Raw genomic sequence first — 20,693 nt, 5'->3', positions numbered from 1 at the left:
GGAAAACAGTATTAACTTAACGTTTGTTATTCCTCCCAACTTTTTACATTTTTGCTCACCGTGGTATTGCCTAGAGCATATTTAACTGTTAAAAAAAAAAAAAGGAGTTTCTACCTAGTGTTCTCTAATAGCAATTGCAAAATGCTACAAAACCCATCAAACAAATTCAAATAAGAATTCCAGGTAACTTAAATTAACACCAGTTTTGAGAAAACCATTTTTATTATCATCACCACCCAGCTTATTTGTGCTGGATTATGTACCAAATGGCCAGATCTTCTAAAGAACATCTACATAACATTTCTTTCATGTTTCAAGAGATGAAAATAACTGTACAAGGTTAAGTACAAAAGTACACAAGACAGCGGACACGAAATATCCATGTATGAGATTTTATCCCACCTGCAGCTTTTATATATTTGAAAAGTAGAATTCATGAACTAAAAAATATTGTCCTTCTATAGTCCTGTCAAGTTTAATGGAAGTGTGTTTAACCTGATTACAACACTAACACCAGTATCACTGATCTGATATTTACAAAAAATCGTATTTTTCAATAAATTAAAGTCAATGCAACACCCATGCAAGCTAGAATGCTAGCTGTTTGGTGAACAAGGACCTGACATCAGAACCAGAAGTCTATAAAGTCCCAAACAGTAGGTCTGATCTTTTTCAAACTGCATCCATTCCTCGCATCGATGATGTGAAACCCAATCCCATTCCTCTTTGTGTGTGGGTCTGTGATCTTGCCATTTCATACTGAGCATCTAGATTTCTAAATACTTCTTCCTGTTGCTTCAAAGTCTTGTAACTTTCTTCATCAACTGAGCTACATCCAGCTTCATCTTCGCTCTAAACATCAGATAAAAAATATAGTTAAAATTAACACAGAAGAGAAAAAAGGTTTTTCTCACTTGACAGTACTTATGATAAATCACATTTTTTAGGATATGGATTTGACCTTATTTAGCTCCCATTCATCCATTTAGCACGTATGAAGTACAAGGCAATGTTCTAAGTATTGGGAAGGACCAGGAGATACGCTATTTTAAAAAGGCAGGTGAAGAGTGCCTGGGTGGCTCAGTCAGTTAAGCATCCGACTTCGGTTCAGGTCATGATCTCATGGCTTGTCAATAGGAACCCCGCGCTGGGCTCTGTGCTGACAGCTCAGTCTGCAAACTGCTTCGGATTCTGTGTCTCCCTCTTGCTCTCTGCCCCTCCCCCGCTCATGCTCTGTCTCAAAATAAACATTGAAAAATTAAAAAAAAAAAAGAAAAAAAAAGCAGGTGAGACAGGACTATAAAGAAGTTGACATGTGAGCAGAAACCAAGAACGATGCAGGGACCTGAGGGAAGAAAAGGACAGGGAAAGCTAGCAGCAGATGCAAAGGTCCTCTGGCATTGTTCGAAAACAGCCAGTTCAGTGCAGCTTGCTTTAAGCCAAATACCCTTTCGATGAAAAAATACATTCCCTTAAGTAATAATACCTGAGCATTTGTGAGGTTTTCCCAATTGTTATATTAAATCTAATACTGGACCTGTACATTTACACTTTACTCAGGGAAAAAAAAAATCTAAATAAAAACTTGAAACAAAAAAATCTATGTCTTAATTTAAAAAAACTCCCTGGAAACTTTATTTACTAAATAAAGCTTACAATCTTAAAAATGGTTCATCTAAGGTATAAGCAAGTTATAATCAACATGTTAATTTAAACTGAATAATTTGTATTGTCAACTAACTAGTGATAACATAATTCTGTGAAATTAATCTGAAGAACATTAACAAGAAAGCATCAGAAAGAACCCAAAGTTGACACATTACTGAAATAACTTTTAGATGGAGGAACAATGTTAACCTGAAAATGTTAGTATGTATTTTAATTCCAACCATGTAACTCACCTTAATACCCATTAGTTTCCTGAACTTGACATTTTGGTCCTTGTTTCCAAAATTCAATTTTTCCCATATTTCAGCAGACTGGGATTTGTCCTGTTAAGAAACACTCAACTTTTAGAATACATAAAATTTAGGTTCTCTTTTATCAGGTTACTAAATCTCTCTGTAAAAGAAACAACAGCATTTATGGCATTCTACCAATGGAGTTTATCATTATCATTATTTTAAGATTCCTGTTACAATGTAATGAAACAAAGAAATAGAAGTACTTCACAATATATCCTTCATGGAAAAAACTTAAGCTAAGAAGCAGCTTCTTCACCCATTATAAATTTACAGGAATACTGTGTTTTTTGTTTTTGTTTTTTCCTAAAACTGGACTTAGATCATGCTTTTTCCAAAATTAAGTAACTGTGGTAAATTAAACTATTCCAATCAGGTTTGCAGGATAATAAACCCAAACCAATCCTTTCCAATCCACTGTTGCTCTAAACAACTACTTATTAGGTATAAATGACAATAAAGAGGAATTAAAGAACTTACCCCTTCTTTCTTGCCCTGCCAAAGCATTTTCCTTTTTTTCTCTTGTTCAGCAAATTTCATTGGATTCACAGCTGCTGGGTTGTAATAGCTAGGTACAGCTATTCCGGTCTCTGCCAAAGCTTTAGCCTGCAGGGCAGCCATCTGAGCTGCCATAGCTATCTGAGGGGTAACTTGCGTTCCTGATGCCAACAAGGCAGCAACATTGAGAACAGAACCTCCGGTGGCTGCAGCTGCTGAAGAGAAGGGAAGTACAGATTTCTAGACTAAGCAAAGCAAACCTCCTAATTTACAGCAGTGTGTTTACATGTAAGAACTAATCTACAAAAAGGCAGAATATTTTCACCAAAATAAGGAAATGCATGTTAGTTTATAAAGCAGTTAACAGTTTAGTAAAAATTTATTGGACGTACTTATAAGATTTCCTGGATCTGATCCTTTATACATACTTTACGTATCTGAAAATAGTAAGTATTCTACAAACAGTAAAAAGATTCATTATTTCAATGAAAATGAACTATGATGCTTGTAGCTAACTTGTAACACAATAAAAACAGCCCAACATGGGGCTCGAACTCAGGAACCGTGAGATGACCTGAGCTGAAGTCAGATGCTGAACTAAGCCACCCAGGCACCCCTAAAAACTTTCATTTTTACAGTCTTTAAGTTTACAAAAGGATTTAAGACATTTATTTGATCTTAAACGAGTATTTAAGATATTAAGGAAGACATACGTAAAACAAATACTAAGCCCAAGGCCTATAAAGGTTAAATGCCATGCCTGGTGTTTCCATTTTAAGTGGTTGAGTCAGGAACTGCATCAATTTTCTGTGAACAGACTGTTCTAAGTATTTTTCTGTCAGTCCAGGATATAAGCTTAAAAAGTTCTCTCCATTACTAATATTGTGGCAATCCAGTTATGAAAGTTTTGAGGAAAATAACAATTTGTACAATTTTAGATAATTTCAAGAAGCACCGATTAGCTAGAAAGGTCAACAAAACAAAAAACACCTTCCAGATTACATTCCATACAATTCAACAAGCACTCTCTGATCATCTTCAATCAGGTAATGTTTGTGTTATGTCGAAAGTCTTGATTTCTTATCCAGGTTTAGCCATCATTTTATTAAACTGCATTTTCTCAAAAATCATGACTAAAAGACGTGTAGTACGGCTAAAGTTTAAACAAGAACAGTGACTATTCACTTGCCAAAATTACGTCCATCAACTAATTAAGAAACATATATGCACGAAGAAATTATGAGGTATGAAAGTTAACATCAAAAAGTAAGTTGTCCACATTTCAGTAACATTAACCAAAACAAACAAAGAAAGGTTTACTGTGCACTGCTGGCTAGCAAAGATCACGGGTGATTTGCTTCCATTATTTTTCTGAATTTTTCAAATTTTCTATAGGGAAATGCCATACACTTCCATAATAAAGAAAATAAATTACCTGCAGCTATTTCTTGTTGTTTTTGTTTTTCAACCATTTCTTTTTCTCGCTGTTCTTGTAATTTCTTTGCCCTTTCCAACCTGTCAATAACAATTGCACTGAATTTAAAATAACGCTCAATATAAAAATATTATTTATCTTTGTACTTCTCCACATGTACAGACACGAGACAATACAGAATTTTAAATTAAATTTAACACATTGGTATCTGAATATGGGAAAAAAAAGCATTCGTTCTTAACATATCAGCCACAGTTAAAAGAACTATTTCAGTACTTGTTTTAAACATTTTTAAATTCACGAAATAACCAAAAACTGGAATACTTTTTTACACACAGTTCTCACGGAGAGTACTTTGAAAAAATAAAAATTATTCAGTCTTGAACTGGAAACATGAAACAAATTCATCTCCAAATGAAAGAAAAACAGGTTCTGGTTCACTCTAAATTCACTCATACACATACTAAACATGCTGTCAAGCCAATATCTACTTCTTATATAGTAAGTTGTAGTATCATCTTCGTGAGTTCCTGAAAGAGAAGCCTCTTTTCTTCAAAGGATTACTGATTTCCCAATCATAAGTTAAAAGCCACCCCTTCCTCCTTCAATTTGGTATAAAAGGACAAAAATTAGGGAAAAGATTTTGTTTTGGGGTACTACATGTAGTAAAATACAGTGATAGCAAACGGGCATTCACTTTAACAATTGCTAAAATTTACATTACATGAATATAACAATCTATAATTTTATTCCCATTTATTGATCACATATGCAACAAAGAAACAGTACAGACTTGATTTTGTCCTTGGGGATAAAAGTTTCTGATTAGGGAGAACATTAAAATGTTGGTCCACATATGTGAAAAATATTTTCAAATGAGTTTAAAAATTTCGTCCTTATTTTTTAAAAAAGGCACAACGGGGGGCGCCTGGGTAGCGCAGTCGGTTAAGCATCCGACTTCAGCCAGGTCACGATCTCAAGGTCCATGAGTTCAAGCCCCGCGTCAGGCTCTGGGCTGATGGCTCGGAGCCTGGAGCCTGTTTCCGATTGTGTGTCTCCTTCTCTCTCTGCCCCTCCCCTGTTCATGCTCTGTCTCTCTCTGTCCCAAAAATAAATAAACGTTGAAAAAAAAATTTTAAAAATTAAAAAAAAAAATAAAAAAAAAATAAAAAAGGCACAACGGTCTACATACTACAGTTTCTTATTAACCAAAGATTTCCCTTCAAACTCCAAATTAGCCAAAGAGCAATCTGGTATTCTGAAAAAAGTTATTTCATATAAATTTATCTGAAAATCACTAAGCAGATTATTTAAGTCAAAATAGTTTTAGATGCTAGAAACAGCTTCAAAAGTAATAAAAGCCCCAAATTAAAACACACCCAACTTAATAAGAATACAGGGCTTAAAAAAATACTGGCCAGGCTTAATCGGCTATTCTTTATAGATTAGTTCAATACTATTATAAATTACTTCTTAATTTCGTTGATTTTAGTTTCAGGAAGAAAATATAATGAACTATTATTGGTTGCATATTTAAAATGGCCATTGCAGGTTGGAATTAACACCATTCACTAAGGTGAATGGAATGAAGAAGGGGCGAGCTCACACCTTTGCTGCTGCTGCTGTTCAGCTGGAGTTTCTGCCAGGCTGGGTTCACAGGGCAGCAGCCCATCAGGTTACATTGTGATAACTGTATTTTTGTAATGAAAAAAAAAAAAAATACAAACTCAATTTCATAAGGGAAAAAACCCCAAATCAAAAGTATAGTTTTCAGAATATGGGAAAACCTGCAAACAAGCACTTGGATTTTACTTTACTTCTTCCCTCTCTCCATAAGGCAGTTCTTTCAATGATTTTGCACGTTTTGGCCAGACAGCCCTACTGTGTGTCATCCCACAATTATCAGAACATATTTGACATTATTTCAAAATTAAACCATACAACAATCTCATGCCATCAGCAGTAAAATTTACAAGATCAAATAAATCACCTTGCAACGTTAAGCAATTTCAGAGGCGAAATTTAAGAGTTTTTAAGAGTTTCAATTGCAAACCAAAAGTATTTATAAGCCTAAATTTGAGAAAAATGAAACAGTTAATCATGAAGGGAAAAAAACAAACTGTTGCAGACACTGTAATCTCTCCAGTTGGACAAACTGGTAAATGTTTAAAATGAGAATTAACAAATTACTTACTTATTAGTCGTACATCACAGAGCTGGCACAATAGCATAGCTAGATTTAATCATTTAACTTATACTCTGAAACCATTCACTTTGTCCACACAATTGAGTATCTACTTCCAGTTGAAAAAATGAAAAACACATCAATAGAAAACATACGAACCTCCTAGCTAAAGCTTCTTGTGCATCCATTGCTGTGTTTCTGCCTCTGAAGGGAGGTGGACTGGGAGTTCGGCTTAAACTTCTGCTAAATCTTCTTGGTTTTTCAATTCTCTTCTTTCTATCTCTGTGATAAACCATATTTCACATGTTGCAATACAGCCAAGTAATAATAATTACCTCACTTAATCAAAACCAATTATATTTACATGGGTACCAAGCAGTAGATAATATACTTCAAACCCTTTCCTCTCCACCTCTGCCCTACAGCTTCCACAAGGTATCAAGGTTCCTTGAACGTGCTGCTAGTTTTCTACAAGTTCATTTAACCATCCCAGTTACAGACGTTTAGAATGTTTCCAGTCTTTTGCTCTTACAGTGTTACAAAGATAGACTTTATACTGTTATTTTATGCTGACATAGGTGAATATATAGGATAAATCCCTAGTAGCAAGATCCATAGTTTCAATGTTCCTAGTATTTTAATCTACAATGAATTAGTTCATAAATGTTAAAAATCCAAAGCACATTAAGAGAACAAAAGAATTAGGAAAATTAAAGATTAAAAATAAAACAAAAAACAGGCAGCGATCAGAGTGGAGTAACAGTGGCCAAAACTAGAACTGCCATAAAAAAAAAAAAAAAAAAAAAAAAAAAAGCTAGAAATGCCATAAATAATGGCCTGTATTGTCCAAATGGAGAATAAAAATTATGGTAGTTAATGGTGAAATCCATTTACCCTAAATTCACTAAACCTCATAACTGGTAAACTTCAAATTAGTAACCTATTACAAACTAAAACTACTGATATACTGGAATGCCTGGGTAGCTCAGTTGGTTAAGCATCCAACTCCAGCTCAGGTCTCACAGCTTGGGAATTTCAGCCCCATATCTGGCTCTGTGCTGACAGCTAGGAGCCTGGATCCTGCTTAGGGTTCTGTGTCTCCCTCTCTCTCCACCCCTCCCTTGCTTGTGTTCTTTCTCTCTCTCTCAAAAATAAATAAACATTAAAAAAAAAAAAAAGCTGATATAGTGATCAAAAGGGATAAACCAAGTTACTGTAATAAGCACAGTCTACTTTTACCTGTAGTTCAGTCTTTACAGACTAACTTGAGCACTAGGCTAACAAAAAAGCTTTTCTATTAAACATGAGGACCTCCGCATATACATACACTATTAATAACCGCCTTATGTAAATATAATTATAAATACATCCTCTGAATATTTACATTTTCTCTTGTGCTTCAAAAAAAATTTTTCTATTTTATTTTAGAGAAAATGGGGGGAAGGGCAGAGGGAGAGAATCCCAAGCAGGTTCTGTGCTCAGCATGGAGCTGATGCTGGGATCGATCCCAAGACCCTGGGATCATGACCTGAGCCAATATCAAGAGTCAGGATGCTCACGTGACTGAGCCACCCAGGTGGACCTTCTCTTATTTCACTTCCTATCTCAACAAATTAAAGCCTCCCCTCAAACAAGTCAGGTTTGGATAAGCTCATCTTTCTGAATGTCTGAGATAGCATATAGAGTGTGGTGGGTTAAGCACTCGTATTCAGACACACTTGGGACTTGGTCCTGACAGTACTATTTAATAACTGTATCATTTGAGGCTTCCTAGACAAGTTACTTAAGGTTAAGTCCAATGGTCTGAATTCACAAAACGATTGTTTTGCTACTATGATTTTAATGGGACTATTCCTACCTACACTTCACAGACTATCTGATTAAATGAGTATACGTAAGAATGCTATGCAAATGTTCAGGTTTGTTCATTGGTCAGAATGTGATTAAAAAAATTTATTTTTTGGGGCGCCTGGGTGGCGCAGTCGGTTAAGCGTCCGACTTCAGCCAGGTCACGATCTCGCGGTCCGTGAGTTTGAGCCCCGCATCAGGCTCTGGGCTGATGGCTCAGAGCCTGGAGCCTGTTTCCGATTCTGTGTTTCCCTCTCTCTCTGCCCCTCCCCCGTTCATGCTCTGTCTCTCTCTGTCCCAAAAAATAAATAAACGTTGAAAAAAAAATTTTATTTTTTAAGTTTATTTATTTTCATAAAGAGAGATGGAGACAATCTCCCGCAGTAATGGTGGGGAGCCCAACATGGGGCTTGAACCCATGAACCACGAGATCATGACCTGAGCTGAAACCAAGACTCAGATGCTTAACCAAGTGAGCCATGCAGGCGCCCCATGATCAATATATTTTATAACTCTAAATAAAATTCTGATCCACAATTCTGATGTTTTCATAGTGAGAGAAGATGAACAGACCCTGTGAGGGACCTATCTAATTTTATTCATGATCATGACTACTTACCGACTTCTACTCCTTGTCCTACTCCTGCTTCTGCTTCTATGCCTGTGTCTTGATCTTGAACGGGATCGAGATCGGATCCGACGTTTTCTTTCCCGGCTTCTGGATCTTGATTTCTTCCTCTCTCTGCTTCTGGATCTTGACTTCTTCCGCTCCCTACTCCTGGATCGAGACTTCTTCCGCTCTCTGCTTCTACTACGATGACGCCTAAAAATAAAGCCCACAAATTTGTAGTTACTTAGAAATGTATCTTTTCAAACTACAGACATTATGAATTGTCTACCGTGTGTGCTGTCAAATCAGGCTATAAACTACTCTGTATTGTATATAGAAAGGATAATTGGAGCTTTTAATGAAGGAAGTTATAACAAATGGGCCTTTATTCTTGTTTGATGATGCCTCAGAGGGAACACAGTAAAGCTGTAACATGCCAAAAATGCAATGCATCCTACCCCAACTTAAGATTCTGTTTAATAGTTTAAAGTCTACTATTGCTTCATCGCAGTATTTATGCAACTTAAAGATGACAAGTTAATCTATTACTGAAAAATTTTGACCCAGTTTGATACCACCTATTTCCACAAACTCCAAACATGATGTTAAACACTGTTTCTTAAAGCAAAATTCCCACAAAATTCCAGCCATGACCCAGTTTCTAAAAAAAACCTTTTCACCTATACCACACAGTATCAGCAAATTCTACACCAACAATGTAAAAGGATCATTTTATTGGCTTAAACATAGTTCAGCTATGTAACTTTTTAACTACAAGAAACAGATAAACTACAAAGTTAAAAACAAACAAACAAAAAAAGCACTTCATTAACTGAATGTGTGAATCATCATCCTTTACCCCCCAGTCTTGGACACCATTTTTGCCTTTATCTGGTAACAATGTCCCAAAGATTTCGGCAACTAATGGACATCAGTAGGCAAGAGAATAGGTCAAGTTAGCAAACACACGTATTTTCTTCTCCTTTCATATTTTAAGAGAGAGCACTCATACGTGTGAGAATCCCCAAGTAGCCTCTTCCCTGTCAGTGCAGAGCCTGACATGGGGTTCAAACTCACTAACCATGAGATCATGATCTGAGCTACAATCAAGAGTTGCTCAACTGACCAAGTCACCCAGATGCCCCACCAAATAGTATTTTCTAATTAAGACTGGGTATTGCTGGATTAATGAGAAGCTTTCCATAACATAGCTCTACGGATGGCAGTCACTTATAAATGCCCAAACTACTTACCTTTCACGAGACCTAGATCTTGAGTGACTTCTGCCTCTTGATGACTTTCTTTCTTTGCGTTTGTGTCTGTCCTCGCCATTTTCAGATGAATTTAGTCGTTCTCTTCCTTTATCAGAAGAATGTTCTTTGTCATTATGTTCCTCAGACTTGTGTTTCTTAGATGATTTATCTTTGGATTCATGTCTTCTTGCCTGTTTTAAGAAGAAGTTGGTTCTTTCAGGAAAATAGTGCAACAAAGAGAGTTAGTATGGGTATCAGTAGACAAAAATGTTGAGATGCAACATTAGTAACCTTAGGAGTGTGTGGCAAATAAAAAAAATGATCTAGTTTCACATCACCCAATGTTGCAGATGAATACTACTAATCTTTGTCTTTATAAATCCCCCAAATGCAGTTTCCTCCCCAAATTAACACAATTAAAACAATGATTTTCAATGTTGAAATAATATTGAAAAACCATCATTATCAGAAAAAAGGATTCCCTGATGTTTCTTTTTTTTTTTTATCTAAAAGAGTAAGGGAGATACACATCAAAGCTTTCAAAATTTTCCAATAAACCTTTTAGAGAAACAAACCACATACACATATATACATCAACTTCTAAAACCAGAGTACATATCATTTACGTTTAAAAACAGTAACAAAGATGATCAGGACACAAAGAAATGCACCAGAAAACGCATTTCAATTAGGTAGCTAAATAAGATTAATCTTACTAATTATTAGTATTTTCTGCAATTAAGTTACTTTACGCAGAGTTGAAGTGTCCTTTTTAAAGCTATACTGCCACATTCTCTCTAAAAGACGGCTCTTGATTTTTCTCCCAATGTCTAAACTGTGATGCAATCACTTTTCATCTTGCAATATCCCAACGGGCTTGGAGTTCTATTACATTTCATGTACCTAGGGTAGAAAATGGCAACCGTATCTGTTTTAATTTTTACAAAATCAAACTAGGCATAATATAATTAATCCCTACACCATTACACAATACCTACTTTCCCCATACTCTGAAAGATTTAAAACCAAGGCTTTTGCTTTCACAAAATATGCATTCAGAGACTGAGCTAAAATTAATTGCATGATCAAGTCTCCATCCTACACTCACACACCAAATTAGGAAGTGATAAACATTGGATCTCCTCACATTAAGTTGTCAAACCCATTTAGGAAGGCTTAAAATCCCAGACATCTCAGAATCACAATTTTAAAGCTGGAAGGAAATTCAGATGGTCTAAATTCCCCTTACTGTAAGTATGACTATACTAAGATCTAAAGTCACAAAGCTACAGGTAGCAGCTGAACCCAGACCCCATGTTCTTCTGATGCCCAGGACACTGCTTTTCTACCACAACAGGACACTTATCTCATGTTTCCCAAACAGGCCATAGCATGTTTCTTTCCACTCAAGATTAACTTTTCTTAAAAACAAAAAACTTGGCCAAACATTTTGGAACATGCATGATATATCTGAAAAGAATCATAGTAAGTTAATATTTTGCAGAAAAACAAGAGACCTGGAGACACACCTAAATTTTACTTTCATTGCCAGTTCTCTATAATATGAATTTATAAAAGTTATTTCCTTGATTTTGCCATATAGTGGCAAACTGGAAAAGCTTTAAATGGTTCAACTTCCAAAGGTTTTAGAGTTTATTTCAATCCAGGTTTCCAAACATAACATTACTATTAAAAAAAAAACATTAAAACCCTTAACTGATTTAAGATATACTTAAGGGAAATAGGAGTTTGAATGACTAATAGTTACCTTATCATGAAGTAGGCTTATTATTTTGCTATCTGAGTCTGCAGCGTCTTCAGTTCAGTCTCTTCGCGCATTAGCACGCTGAGTATGATTTATTATAGAAATGTTATCATGTGAGCTAAACAAAATAGTCATTTTCACAAAAACTCTCCTAAATTAAAAATTTAACAGAGCTTCCATTAGGGGAAGAGGTGAAGTCCCTGCCAACGTTTTTTTTTTTTTTTTTTCTTAGGAGTCCCTTGCCCAGCCCCCGTAAGATTCTTCTCCTCCCTTTTTGGCTCCTACTTCTGTTCTTCCTTGTTGGCTCATCCCTTGTCTTCTCAGGTGGGCGAGCAAGTTAACTCCTCTGCAATACAGCTGCTGTCTTTTTTCCTCAAGTTTTGCTGTCACCGCCACCTTTCCAGCTGTCCCTCACATACCCTTTTACTTCAAAATTCAATACTACTCTTAGGGAAATTGAACTGGTTTGCTAATGAAAAGAGGACTCTTGTTACCTTCCATAAAGAAAAAGTAGCCCACGGATCTCTAGGATATTGCTACTTAAAGATGATTGCTATTTAAAAATCCTGAGCAGTCGTCAGGCATAAGGAGACTCGGGACCTCAGATTAATGGAAGCTCTGTGTGACAGGCCTAAAAAAACCAATTATAATCTTCATATGAAATTTTTATTGTGAACATTTTCACAACATAATAAAATTAATAATTTTTGAATGAACTTTTCATATAAACAACTATCTTCTTGAACAATGATGAATCCATATCATGCTTATTTTATAACCCAATTAACCTTTTAAATTTCAAGTTTTGGTACTTACCTTGATGAAATCATATATTCACACAAACATTTCTACCAGATATTTTACAAGAATTTTAAAGTGCCTATTCACTACAAAGTGTTAATTACCTCTTTGCTTCTGCTCCGGCTCCTGTGTTTTCTTCCTTCATTATCTGTAAACACATACAAAAGTTCACCATAAACAAAGATACAGAAATATCTCAAAAGCAAATTCTAATAGTTAGGTAAAAGACAATTTCCAGTCCTTCTTCCCTACCCTTTTTAAAGTAGGCTTAAACTCACCACCCTGAGATCAAGAGTCAGACCCTTAACAGACTCTAGCCCATTTTGCTTAATTAAAATTCTACTTACTAACTTTCAAAGACTATTTTTTTTTTTGGCAAGGTGGGATTATTCTAGTTAAAACTGTATGTATTTGAAACAAATCAAGCCATCTGTACAAACCAGATATAACTGAGAGTAAGCAAAAAAACCCAAAAACAACCAAAAAAAAAAAAAAAACAAAACAACAACAAAAAAAAAAAACAAAAAAACCAACCCTCCATGACAAGTCAAAAACAGATACTGTCTTTCAGTTTGTCACAGACTCTTAATTTACAAAACATTCTGACTAGCCCATCTTGTTTTCCAGTCCACAGAAAATTTATAAAAGGGCTTAACAGAGGTACACAAGAAAAAACAAGAATGCAAAAAAAGAAACAGGTTGAACTATATTTGGCTTAAATGGTGAGAAGGGTGCTATAGTTTAGAATAATTTCCATTCAAAACTGATTTTAATACTGTACAGTTTCAAATATATATGTAAAAATATATATCTGAACTATCTTATAGGTAATTATCCGTGGGCACAAAGGATAAATAACTAGAGCTCAGGTCTTAAAATTCTCTTAACTCATTACCATTCTACTTTTCACTTAACCTCTTCATTATATAGCAGTACTAGTTAAAAAAAAATATATACAGCAAAACATCACGCTTCCTATATCATATCAATTTATTCTTTTTCAGGTTAACGAGTAAGGAACATCTCAAAAAGCCAAAATCTCTTGCTTCAGAAATATTCTAACATTAAATTAATCAAAACACAAGGTTAAACACGTTCTCGTATTGTATATCAAAGCATGTTAAAGAACTCCAGAAAAACATACCACTGCCCAGACACAGCTTTCAAAAACATTTTCCCAATGTTGAAAAAATGAAATTTAAACATCTCAGGGTTGACAAATAATTACTGTGACACAAAAACACATTTTTGAAAAATATGTGTATATATATATATATATATATATATATACACATATATATATTTGCCTTTGGAGAAGTTATAAGTTTCTCCATGAAGACATTTATGTTTTTCATAATTAAAAAATTCTCCAGAAAATCACCAATGTACTTTTATTCATTTCTCAATTGGGGGAAAAAAACATTAATTGTATCAAAAACTAAATGTATGTTTTACACACACATCTAAATGGATTATAACAAATGCGGATAGTGGTAGTTACAATTCCAACAACTCATACCTGACTTTCGTTTTCTTTCTCTTGACCTTGATCGTGATCTTGAGTAATGATGTTTTGAGGCTCTAGGAGAAATAGATACATCTGACTGCTCTTTTTTCTTATCTCTATCTGGGGATGTCTTTTCTGGGGCTAGTCCATCTCGCTCTGTGTCACTAGCCTAGAAGTTTAAAGAAAAATGATTATAAGTTCTTAATTACATTTAAAATGTTCCAATTTCTTAAAAGAAAGGGAGGGAAGAGAATGATCCTTGAGTTAAAAAAAAAAAAACTCAATAAATCAGAAGGCTAATTTCTAAGTACCTATTCGTTGTAGCTGATAAACCTAAATAAATTGAAATGACTAACCCAGTAACAAAAATATATATGATTAGACTGATGTCTTTAACTTAAAAAAATCCTTATTTTCATAACTTTAAAAACAACGGGGGACGAAGAGGGCTCCAAGTATTTTCAAAGAACATACATTCAAACAGAAAAAATACAGACCATTTCAGATTTGTGAAGTCATTTACCTGACTTTACCAATATGCTTATTTTAAAATAGCATACACTAAAAAAGCATTTAAAATAAGTTGGTAACATTTAGCAACTCAAGTCTGTAAAATCTAAGAAAACAGCAGAGAGAATGCTTCTAGATTATAAAAGAATAAACAGAAAATTAACTTACCTATCTGAGAACCCAATCTTAATTTCATTAACCCTCTTTAATGAAAACAGCCCCCTGGCACAGTGCTGCTGCAAAATATGGTCTGCCTCTCCTCACATATGCTCTGGGCTATGGAAACATTAAGTTGTTTCTGCTTTAAAGCATTTTATAAATTTTCACAACGCAATTAAAAAAACATTAAATTGTACGTATACTTTCCACAGAGTCCTGACTTACTTAGATTTTTTCATCTAAATATCAGTTTTGTTTTCCAGTTTATAGAAGGCAGTTTCACCTGCCTTGCTCATCATAACAAACTACTCAGCACAGCAATCAAACAAATGAATTCTTGTTACTAATTTCCAGTTAAAAAAAAAAAAAAGTACTTCTGTGGCTGTTTAACTGTGCAGTCCAAATTACAAACAGCAGCATCATACAAAAAAGACATTGATTTAAATAGTCATAGAAAAAAGCTTCAAGAAGCTAAAACCTGAACTGTTCCCAAATCAGATTTTGATAAAAGGCAGGGGAAACCGTTTCAGTAGTATTCAGAAGGTGGACCACTTGGCCCTTGACCTAAGAATGGTTTTTACATTTTTATTTTATTTATTTATTTATTTTTTTAAATGGTCTTTAATGTTTATTTATTTTTGAGACAGAGAGAGACAGAGCAAGAACAGGGGAGGGGCAGAGATAGAGGGAGACACAGAACCGGAAGCAGGCTCCAGGCTCTGAGCCATCAGCCCAGAGCCAGACGCAGGGCTCGAACTCACGGACCGTGAGATCGTGACCTGAGCCGAAGTCGGACGCCCAACCGACTGAGCCACCCAGGCGCCCCGGTTTTTACATTTTTAAAAAGATTAAGCAAGAAATGAGACAGAAAATGTATGTTGTCCACAATGTCTAGAATACTTACTACCATGGTCTTTACAGAAAAATCTGAATTGGATAAAAGGGAATCACTATAAATTTTCAGGAGGAGGAAAAAAAAAAAATCACATGACAATGAATTTCTCCTTCCTTTAGGAAGATTAGTCCAGAAAACAAATGGCAAGTAAACTAAAAGGGAGTAATTTAACAAATGAAGGGGGAGAAATTGCACTATTTCAACAACTATTTACTGAAGAGTCACAAATGTGCCAAACTCAACGCTAGACTCAAAGAATAAAATGCTAAAAGATTTACAAGCTTAGTTGGGATGAAAGACATAAATGTGTTAAGCCTCTGACAACGGTTTAAAAAAAAAAAAAGCAAACAAAGGAAACAACTACTGGAGAGGTTCTTAGAATCATTCAAGGGTCTCGTCAGTTTTCTATGTATGGGTGATTTTTGGAATCATAAAATTTTTGTGGTGAAAGCTTTCACCGCATAGATTCGAGTTCAACTTTATCTTACAGCAAAGCTCCCCTAAGATGCTCTTTGTGCTCTACTTTCTAATAAATCAAGCTGTATCAATTAATCATGATTTTCACATTACCCATTTTCTTTTAATTCTCCTCATCATTATCCTTATGGGCTACTTCAGAGATGTCTGTGATGTTAAGTGCTAGTAAAGCTTACACTTGGTAAAACTGCAAAAACTTAAGCACTGCTATCACTTCTCTTGGGGGCATGCTGCAGAACCACTGGCACGTCATTCACTTTTTCAGAGAGCATGACTAGAACTATAAACGACCTTTCCACGGAAAAATCAGCATCTAGCCTAGGTAGTACAAGTTTTCAGTCAAGTTTATTTACGTGCATCACAGAAGCCTGGCAATAGGGAAGTCAAATGCCCATGGCATAAGGGAAGACATCCAGTAATAGAAGCTAATAACTTATACCAAAAAGCCATTTTCATCTGTAAAATATATAGAACAAAACCGTCCTAACACTAAACAGGTATGAATGATAGGTAGCCAGTTGGCCCTTATTTCCATGAGGCTATTTTATAGTAATAGCCTAATGAAAAGTATCCAAAAAAACCTCCCAAAAACAAAACCCAACTGAATAAAATTTCTCTGATAAGTTCTTAACTTTATTTCTATTTAGCAGAGAGGTACATAAGAAATCTTAAATGCTAATTGCAAAGCCGTCTTCTACTCTAGCATTTGCTTTTTCAGAAGGCCACCAGTTATCCTAACATTTTTATCTTTTTTTAAACCCTAATAACGCTCAACACCAAGTACACAAATCTTTTTCCAGTGCAAAGAAGGTACACTGAATCTAATACTAGGCCACTTCTCCAGGGGACTGTGTCTTTTTATTGAACGAGGCACTGCAGGTCCAAATGTTTGAAATGGCTTCGTTTTTAAATTTGAGCCCAAGTAAAACAATGCTATTCTTTATTTAAAGTACCTTAAGGGGCCCAAAACACTTAACAAAGGAAAACATTACATCGATTAGTTGCACAAATATAAAAAAAGGCTTCCAATTGTTTGAAACCTTATCAAAAATCGGTTATTTCAATTAGGCATTGGAGGAGGGGAGTGCAGAAACCATCCTAATTCCAGAAACCCTAATTTTTATAAAAGAGCAAACAATAAATTTTTCGTTATTATAGCCCGACTTGTTTTCGAAAAGGAGTAAACAGAACTTTTCTTTCCAGTGGAAAGGAATACAAAATGCTTGCATTTTTTTTTTTAACAGTTTCAGTAAAAATGAAGTAATCACAACAACGCGATCCACCAAAATTGGGCATCTTATACTCAAAAGCAGGATTTTTTTTAAAGCACCATTGTTCTTATTTAAAATTAAACGGGTCAACGCAGGGTTCTTAAATTTAAAGAAACAACAGCAATGATAAGGCTTTATTATAATGCTTTTCAAAGACTTCAAAATGATTACATCACGAGCCTCTTCGGAAACAGAACAATCAAATCGTAGCTCCAAAGCCTTCCCGTAATTAAGCCGAATTTTTTTTTTTACTCCTTTTGAGCAGCATCTTCCTCAGGTCCTTACTAAAAACAAATTAAGGTTTTAACAGGAGAAACACTAATTGAAATTATGCAACTAGAATCTTACTGAGAGTAAGCAAAAAAACCCAAACTAAACCAAAATAAAACCCCAAAACCAAAAAAACCTGCTATGACTCTTTTCCCATTCTATCCACTACAGACAACGCCTTTTTGACCCAATACTTTTCCAAGACCCTCGCCCCCCCCCCCCCCCCCCGCATGCTTTTTCTCTCTTCCCCAGTCCTTCCCCAACACGGACATAAATTCCCAAGCCCTAATGGAACTCCATATAAACCACTAACAATGAGTAAGCTAAACTGGACGCCGGTCCGTGGGTCAGAAAGAATACAGGGCTGGAAAAAAGGTGAGGAAAGTTCTGGAAAAAAAAAAAAAGACACTCCCTGAGGCTCCCCACCCCCATCGACACCGCCTCATTTCCCCCTCCCTACAGCAGGCAGCCATGATGGCGGGCGCAGAAAAAGGCCGCGGCGCCATTTTGTCCACACACACGCGCGGACAACAGCTCTGGGAGCCGTTCACCCACTCTTTGGAGAGTAGCAGAAAAACATCCCCGGCTTTAAACCCAGAGTTGGCACCTACCGCCATAGTCCAGAGTCCTTGCCGCTAGTGCGGCGCCTCCACTTGCCGCTCTCAACAGTACCGGCCGACCCGACGCTTCGCCACAGACTAAATCGCTCGCGCGAGAGACCCGGATGGCACAAAGGGGGATGAGGCCCGGTGCCTCGCACAGCTTGCTGGGAAAAAAAAAAAAATGGGTGGTGATAAGAGTCTCTATAGCAACGTGTTTGGAAGAGGTGATTGGTTGTTCTTTTGAAGGGGGCGTGTAAGGCCAGGAGGAGGGCGGCGCCAAGAAGGTACCCTTAGAATGCGCTGCCTGGAAATCGAAACGGGTGGAATTTAGGGTGGGGCGACTTCCTATTTCGATTCTAAAGCAGTCTTGGCCTCCTCCGGCCGCCGTAAAAGGGGTTGGGTTTGTGTTCTCCCGCCAATTTAAACCTGTGGGCTAGAACCTGTAGAGATTAGGGACAGTTCTCGGGGGAAGGAAGCGGGGCGGTAAATTTGAGTGTTCTTCTTTAGTTTCTGCAGTTGCAGGTGAGGAGGGGGAAACGCGCTGCTGTAAAGACCCGGGGGTGGGTTCACGTCGAAGGAATAGCGGCCTCATCTCACCTCGGGGCGTTTTTCCCTCAAGACGCTGGCGGGAGAGAATTTGAAGCCGGTTCTTGCTGGTCTGTTGCCCAGCTGGGAGCACTTATGCATGGGGGCCTAATTGACACTTTCATTTCGTTTAATTTGCTAATCGGTTCTCCACCCGGAGTGACCTCAGATCGTTACTCGAATCAAGTCACTCGTCTGCTTAGTATCTTTTACCCTGCGGCACTGAGCATAAAAATCCAATCTTGAAGTCGAGGATTCTTTAGCTCCCGCACTGTTTCATTTTTGCTGTGGCCTGGCACCTGCCCCAGACTCGTTCCAGGCTCTGAGCCTGTGCATTCGGCCTGCGTCACTTTTCCCTCCGAGCTTTGCATAATTGGCTTCTTGCTCTTGGCCTTACACTCTCGGTAAGAACTCTTTCCCGTGTTTAGAAACGTCCTGTGACCGTAGCCTAAATCTTCCCTGTTTCCACCAATGAAAATAATAAGTCACCTAACACATAAGACTGAGTGCTTGCCGCGAACCAAGCCTTGTTCTGTGAATATTTAAAACTCCTCTAACAACCTTTGTGGGTAGGTACAACTATGTCTCTGTTACAGAGAATTGAGGAACAAAATCCAGGACGAGTGTCGTAAACATGGAGGAGCACCAAGTCAAAAATCATTCCTTCCCTGTGCTGTACATTCTGTAAATTTTAAAACGTATTTCTGCTAGCACTTATCCAAACAGTTGTAATTATTTGGAGGTTGTTCCCCACCAGCGATCGATCCAGGGATTGTTTTCCATCTTTGTATTTGATCCCACACGGCATACATACAATGAGTTATATAGTCTTTGCTGATGAGATGTTCAAGCGACTGTCCCCGGGTTGTATGTATACTCTTTGGTGCAGTCAGAAACCCAATCCAATTTTTCCCTTATTTTCATTTACTGTAGTTACTGGAAACATTATAACAGACTTTTTTTTTAAAGTGCAGCTGGAACCTTAACCATCCTTGGATATCCCAGATAGTCTGACTTCAGAGCTTCCACTATTCATTGCTATCCTGCTTAAAGGTTTATTTCAAATGAACACTTGTTATAATTTCGAGCTAGGCACACAAAATACTAGAAGCTCTAGGATACATTGCTGGGATCAGATTTATGTTCCTAAACCAATACATTGTTCTCTAATGATAATCATAGGTGTAGTTCCATTTATCTTATTGGTCCAAAGTATCTAGTGACTGCAGAAATAACACAAAGAGGAGTTTTCATTGGATTTATATATATATATGTATACGAATATATACGTATGCATCTATATTTATAGGGACATATATATCTCTATGTCCTTTTTGTTAAAACTTTTTGTTTCCCAAGGAACTGTGTTCTATGCAACAATATAATTTGTTCTCTTATTTCGCATATTGTCACAGGGAAAGTAGTGGTTCCTGACTCAGGAAGACAATCTCAGAAACATGTGGAATGATATTGAGTTGCTGACAAGTGATGATACAGGAAGCGGGTACCTAAGTGTTGGCTCAAGAAAAGAACATGGAACCGCTTTATATCAGGTTGATTTGCTAGCGAAGATCTCCTCTGAAAAGGTAATGATTATGATGCTATTTTCACTCAAAACGTTTTTGCTAAATACTTAGTAAGCCTAGTAGCCACATGGTAAATGTTCTGTAAATGCTGACAGCACTTTCTCGAGGAATCAAGTTTCAGTCTCACGTTACTGGAAATTTCCATCTGAATTCTCCCACTATTGTCTTAAGTTCACTATTTCCAAAACTGAACATTTCATAGCTCTTCTTGACGTTTGGACATACAGAATGTATATAAAGTGATAAAAAAGTACCCACCACCAGCTCAGGAAATAAAACATTACCAGTAGAGTTGAAGCCCCTGAGGTCTCTTCCTTTTCCCATGCTCTCCCGTACTCCACCCATGAGTTAAGCACACTGCTGAGATTACATTTATCCTTTTCATGCATTTCTTTCTACGTTTCATTTTCTTCATTTATTAAAGTTTTTTAAGTTTATTTTTATTTTTGAGACAGAACGAGTGTGCGCATGCAAG

At 36.5% G+C, this 20,693-nt stretch overlaps 2 protein-coding genes across 8 annotated transcripts in view; one reads left to right on the top strand and one right to left on the bottom strand.

Moving 5' to 3' along the window:
• Nucleotides 1–203: 203 nt before the first annotated feature.
• On the bottom strand, nt 204–18,209 carry RSRC2 (arginine and serine rich coiled-coil 2). Of its 5 annotated transcripts, none has more exons than XM_047827291.1 (10): nt 18,057–18,209; nt 13,876–14,032; nt 12,461–12,504; nt 9,791–10,003; nt 8,547–8,750; nt 6,239–6,361; nt 3,895–3,974; nt 2,442–2,674; nt 1,902–1,991; nt 204–852 (listed from the first exon to the last, which is right to left on the bottom strand). In XM_047827291.1, exons 2-10 carry the CDS (start codon nt 13,954–13,956, stop codon nt 673–675), a joined length of 1,248 nt encoding a protein of 415 aa, XP_047683247.1. In that variant the 5' UTR covers nt 13,957–14,032; nt 18,057–18,209; the 3' UTR covers nt 204–672. The 5 variants fall into 5 exon arrangements, with proteins under 5 accessions (XP_047683247.1, XP_047683249.1, XP_047683245.1 ...); XM_047827293.1 differs by having other exon boundaries at nt 2,442–2,671; XM_047827289.1 differs by having other exon boundaries at nt 9,791–9,981.
• Nucleotides 18,210–18,423: 214 nt separating this feature from the next.
• The window catches only part of KNTC1 (kinetochore associated 1), a 73,885-nt gene continuing 71,615 nt past the window's right edge, over nt 18,424–20,693 (top strand). For 2 of the 3 annotated variants that reach the window (XM_047827288.1, XM_047827286.1), the window contains exons 1-2: nt 18,424–18,569; nt 20,048–20,218. In XM_047827288.1, coding sequence (XP_047683244.1) covers nt 20,090–20,218 — 129 coding nt within the window. In that variant the 5' untranslated portion in view covers nt 18,424–18,569; nt 20,048–20,089. Of the gene's footprint in view, nt 18,570–18,806; nt 19,037–20,047; nt 20,219–20,693 lie in introns of those variants that run through there. The other variant, XM_047827287.1, reaches the window with a different exon arrangement.

This window comes from Prionailurus viverrinus, chromosome D3 (genome assembly GCF_022837055.1).
Source record: "Prionailurus viverrinus isolate Anna chromosome D3, UM_Priviv_1.0, whole genome shotgun sequence".
NCBI classification, from domain to species: domain Eukaryota; kingdom Metazoa; phylum Chordata; class Mammalia; order Carnivora; family Felidae; genus Prionailurus; species Prionailurus viverrinus.
This window is presented reverse-complemented; position numbering and strand designations above follow the sequence as displayed.

Coding starts and splice junctions, on each gene's coding strand:
- RSRC2 (XM_047827289.1), bottom strand. Junction 3,975..6,238: donor CAAGAAGCTTTAGCTAGGAG/GTTCGTATGTTT, acceptor TGTTATTGACAG/GTTGGAAAGGGCAAAGAAAT. Junction 2,675..3,894: donor ACAACAAGAAATAGCTGCAG/GTAATTTATTTT, acceptor CCTTCTCTTCAG/CAGCTGCAGCCACCGGAGGT.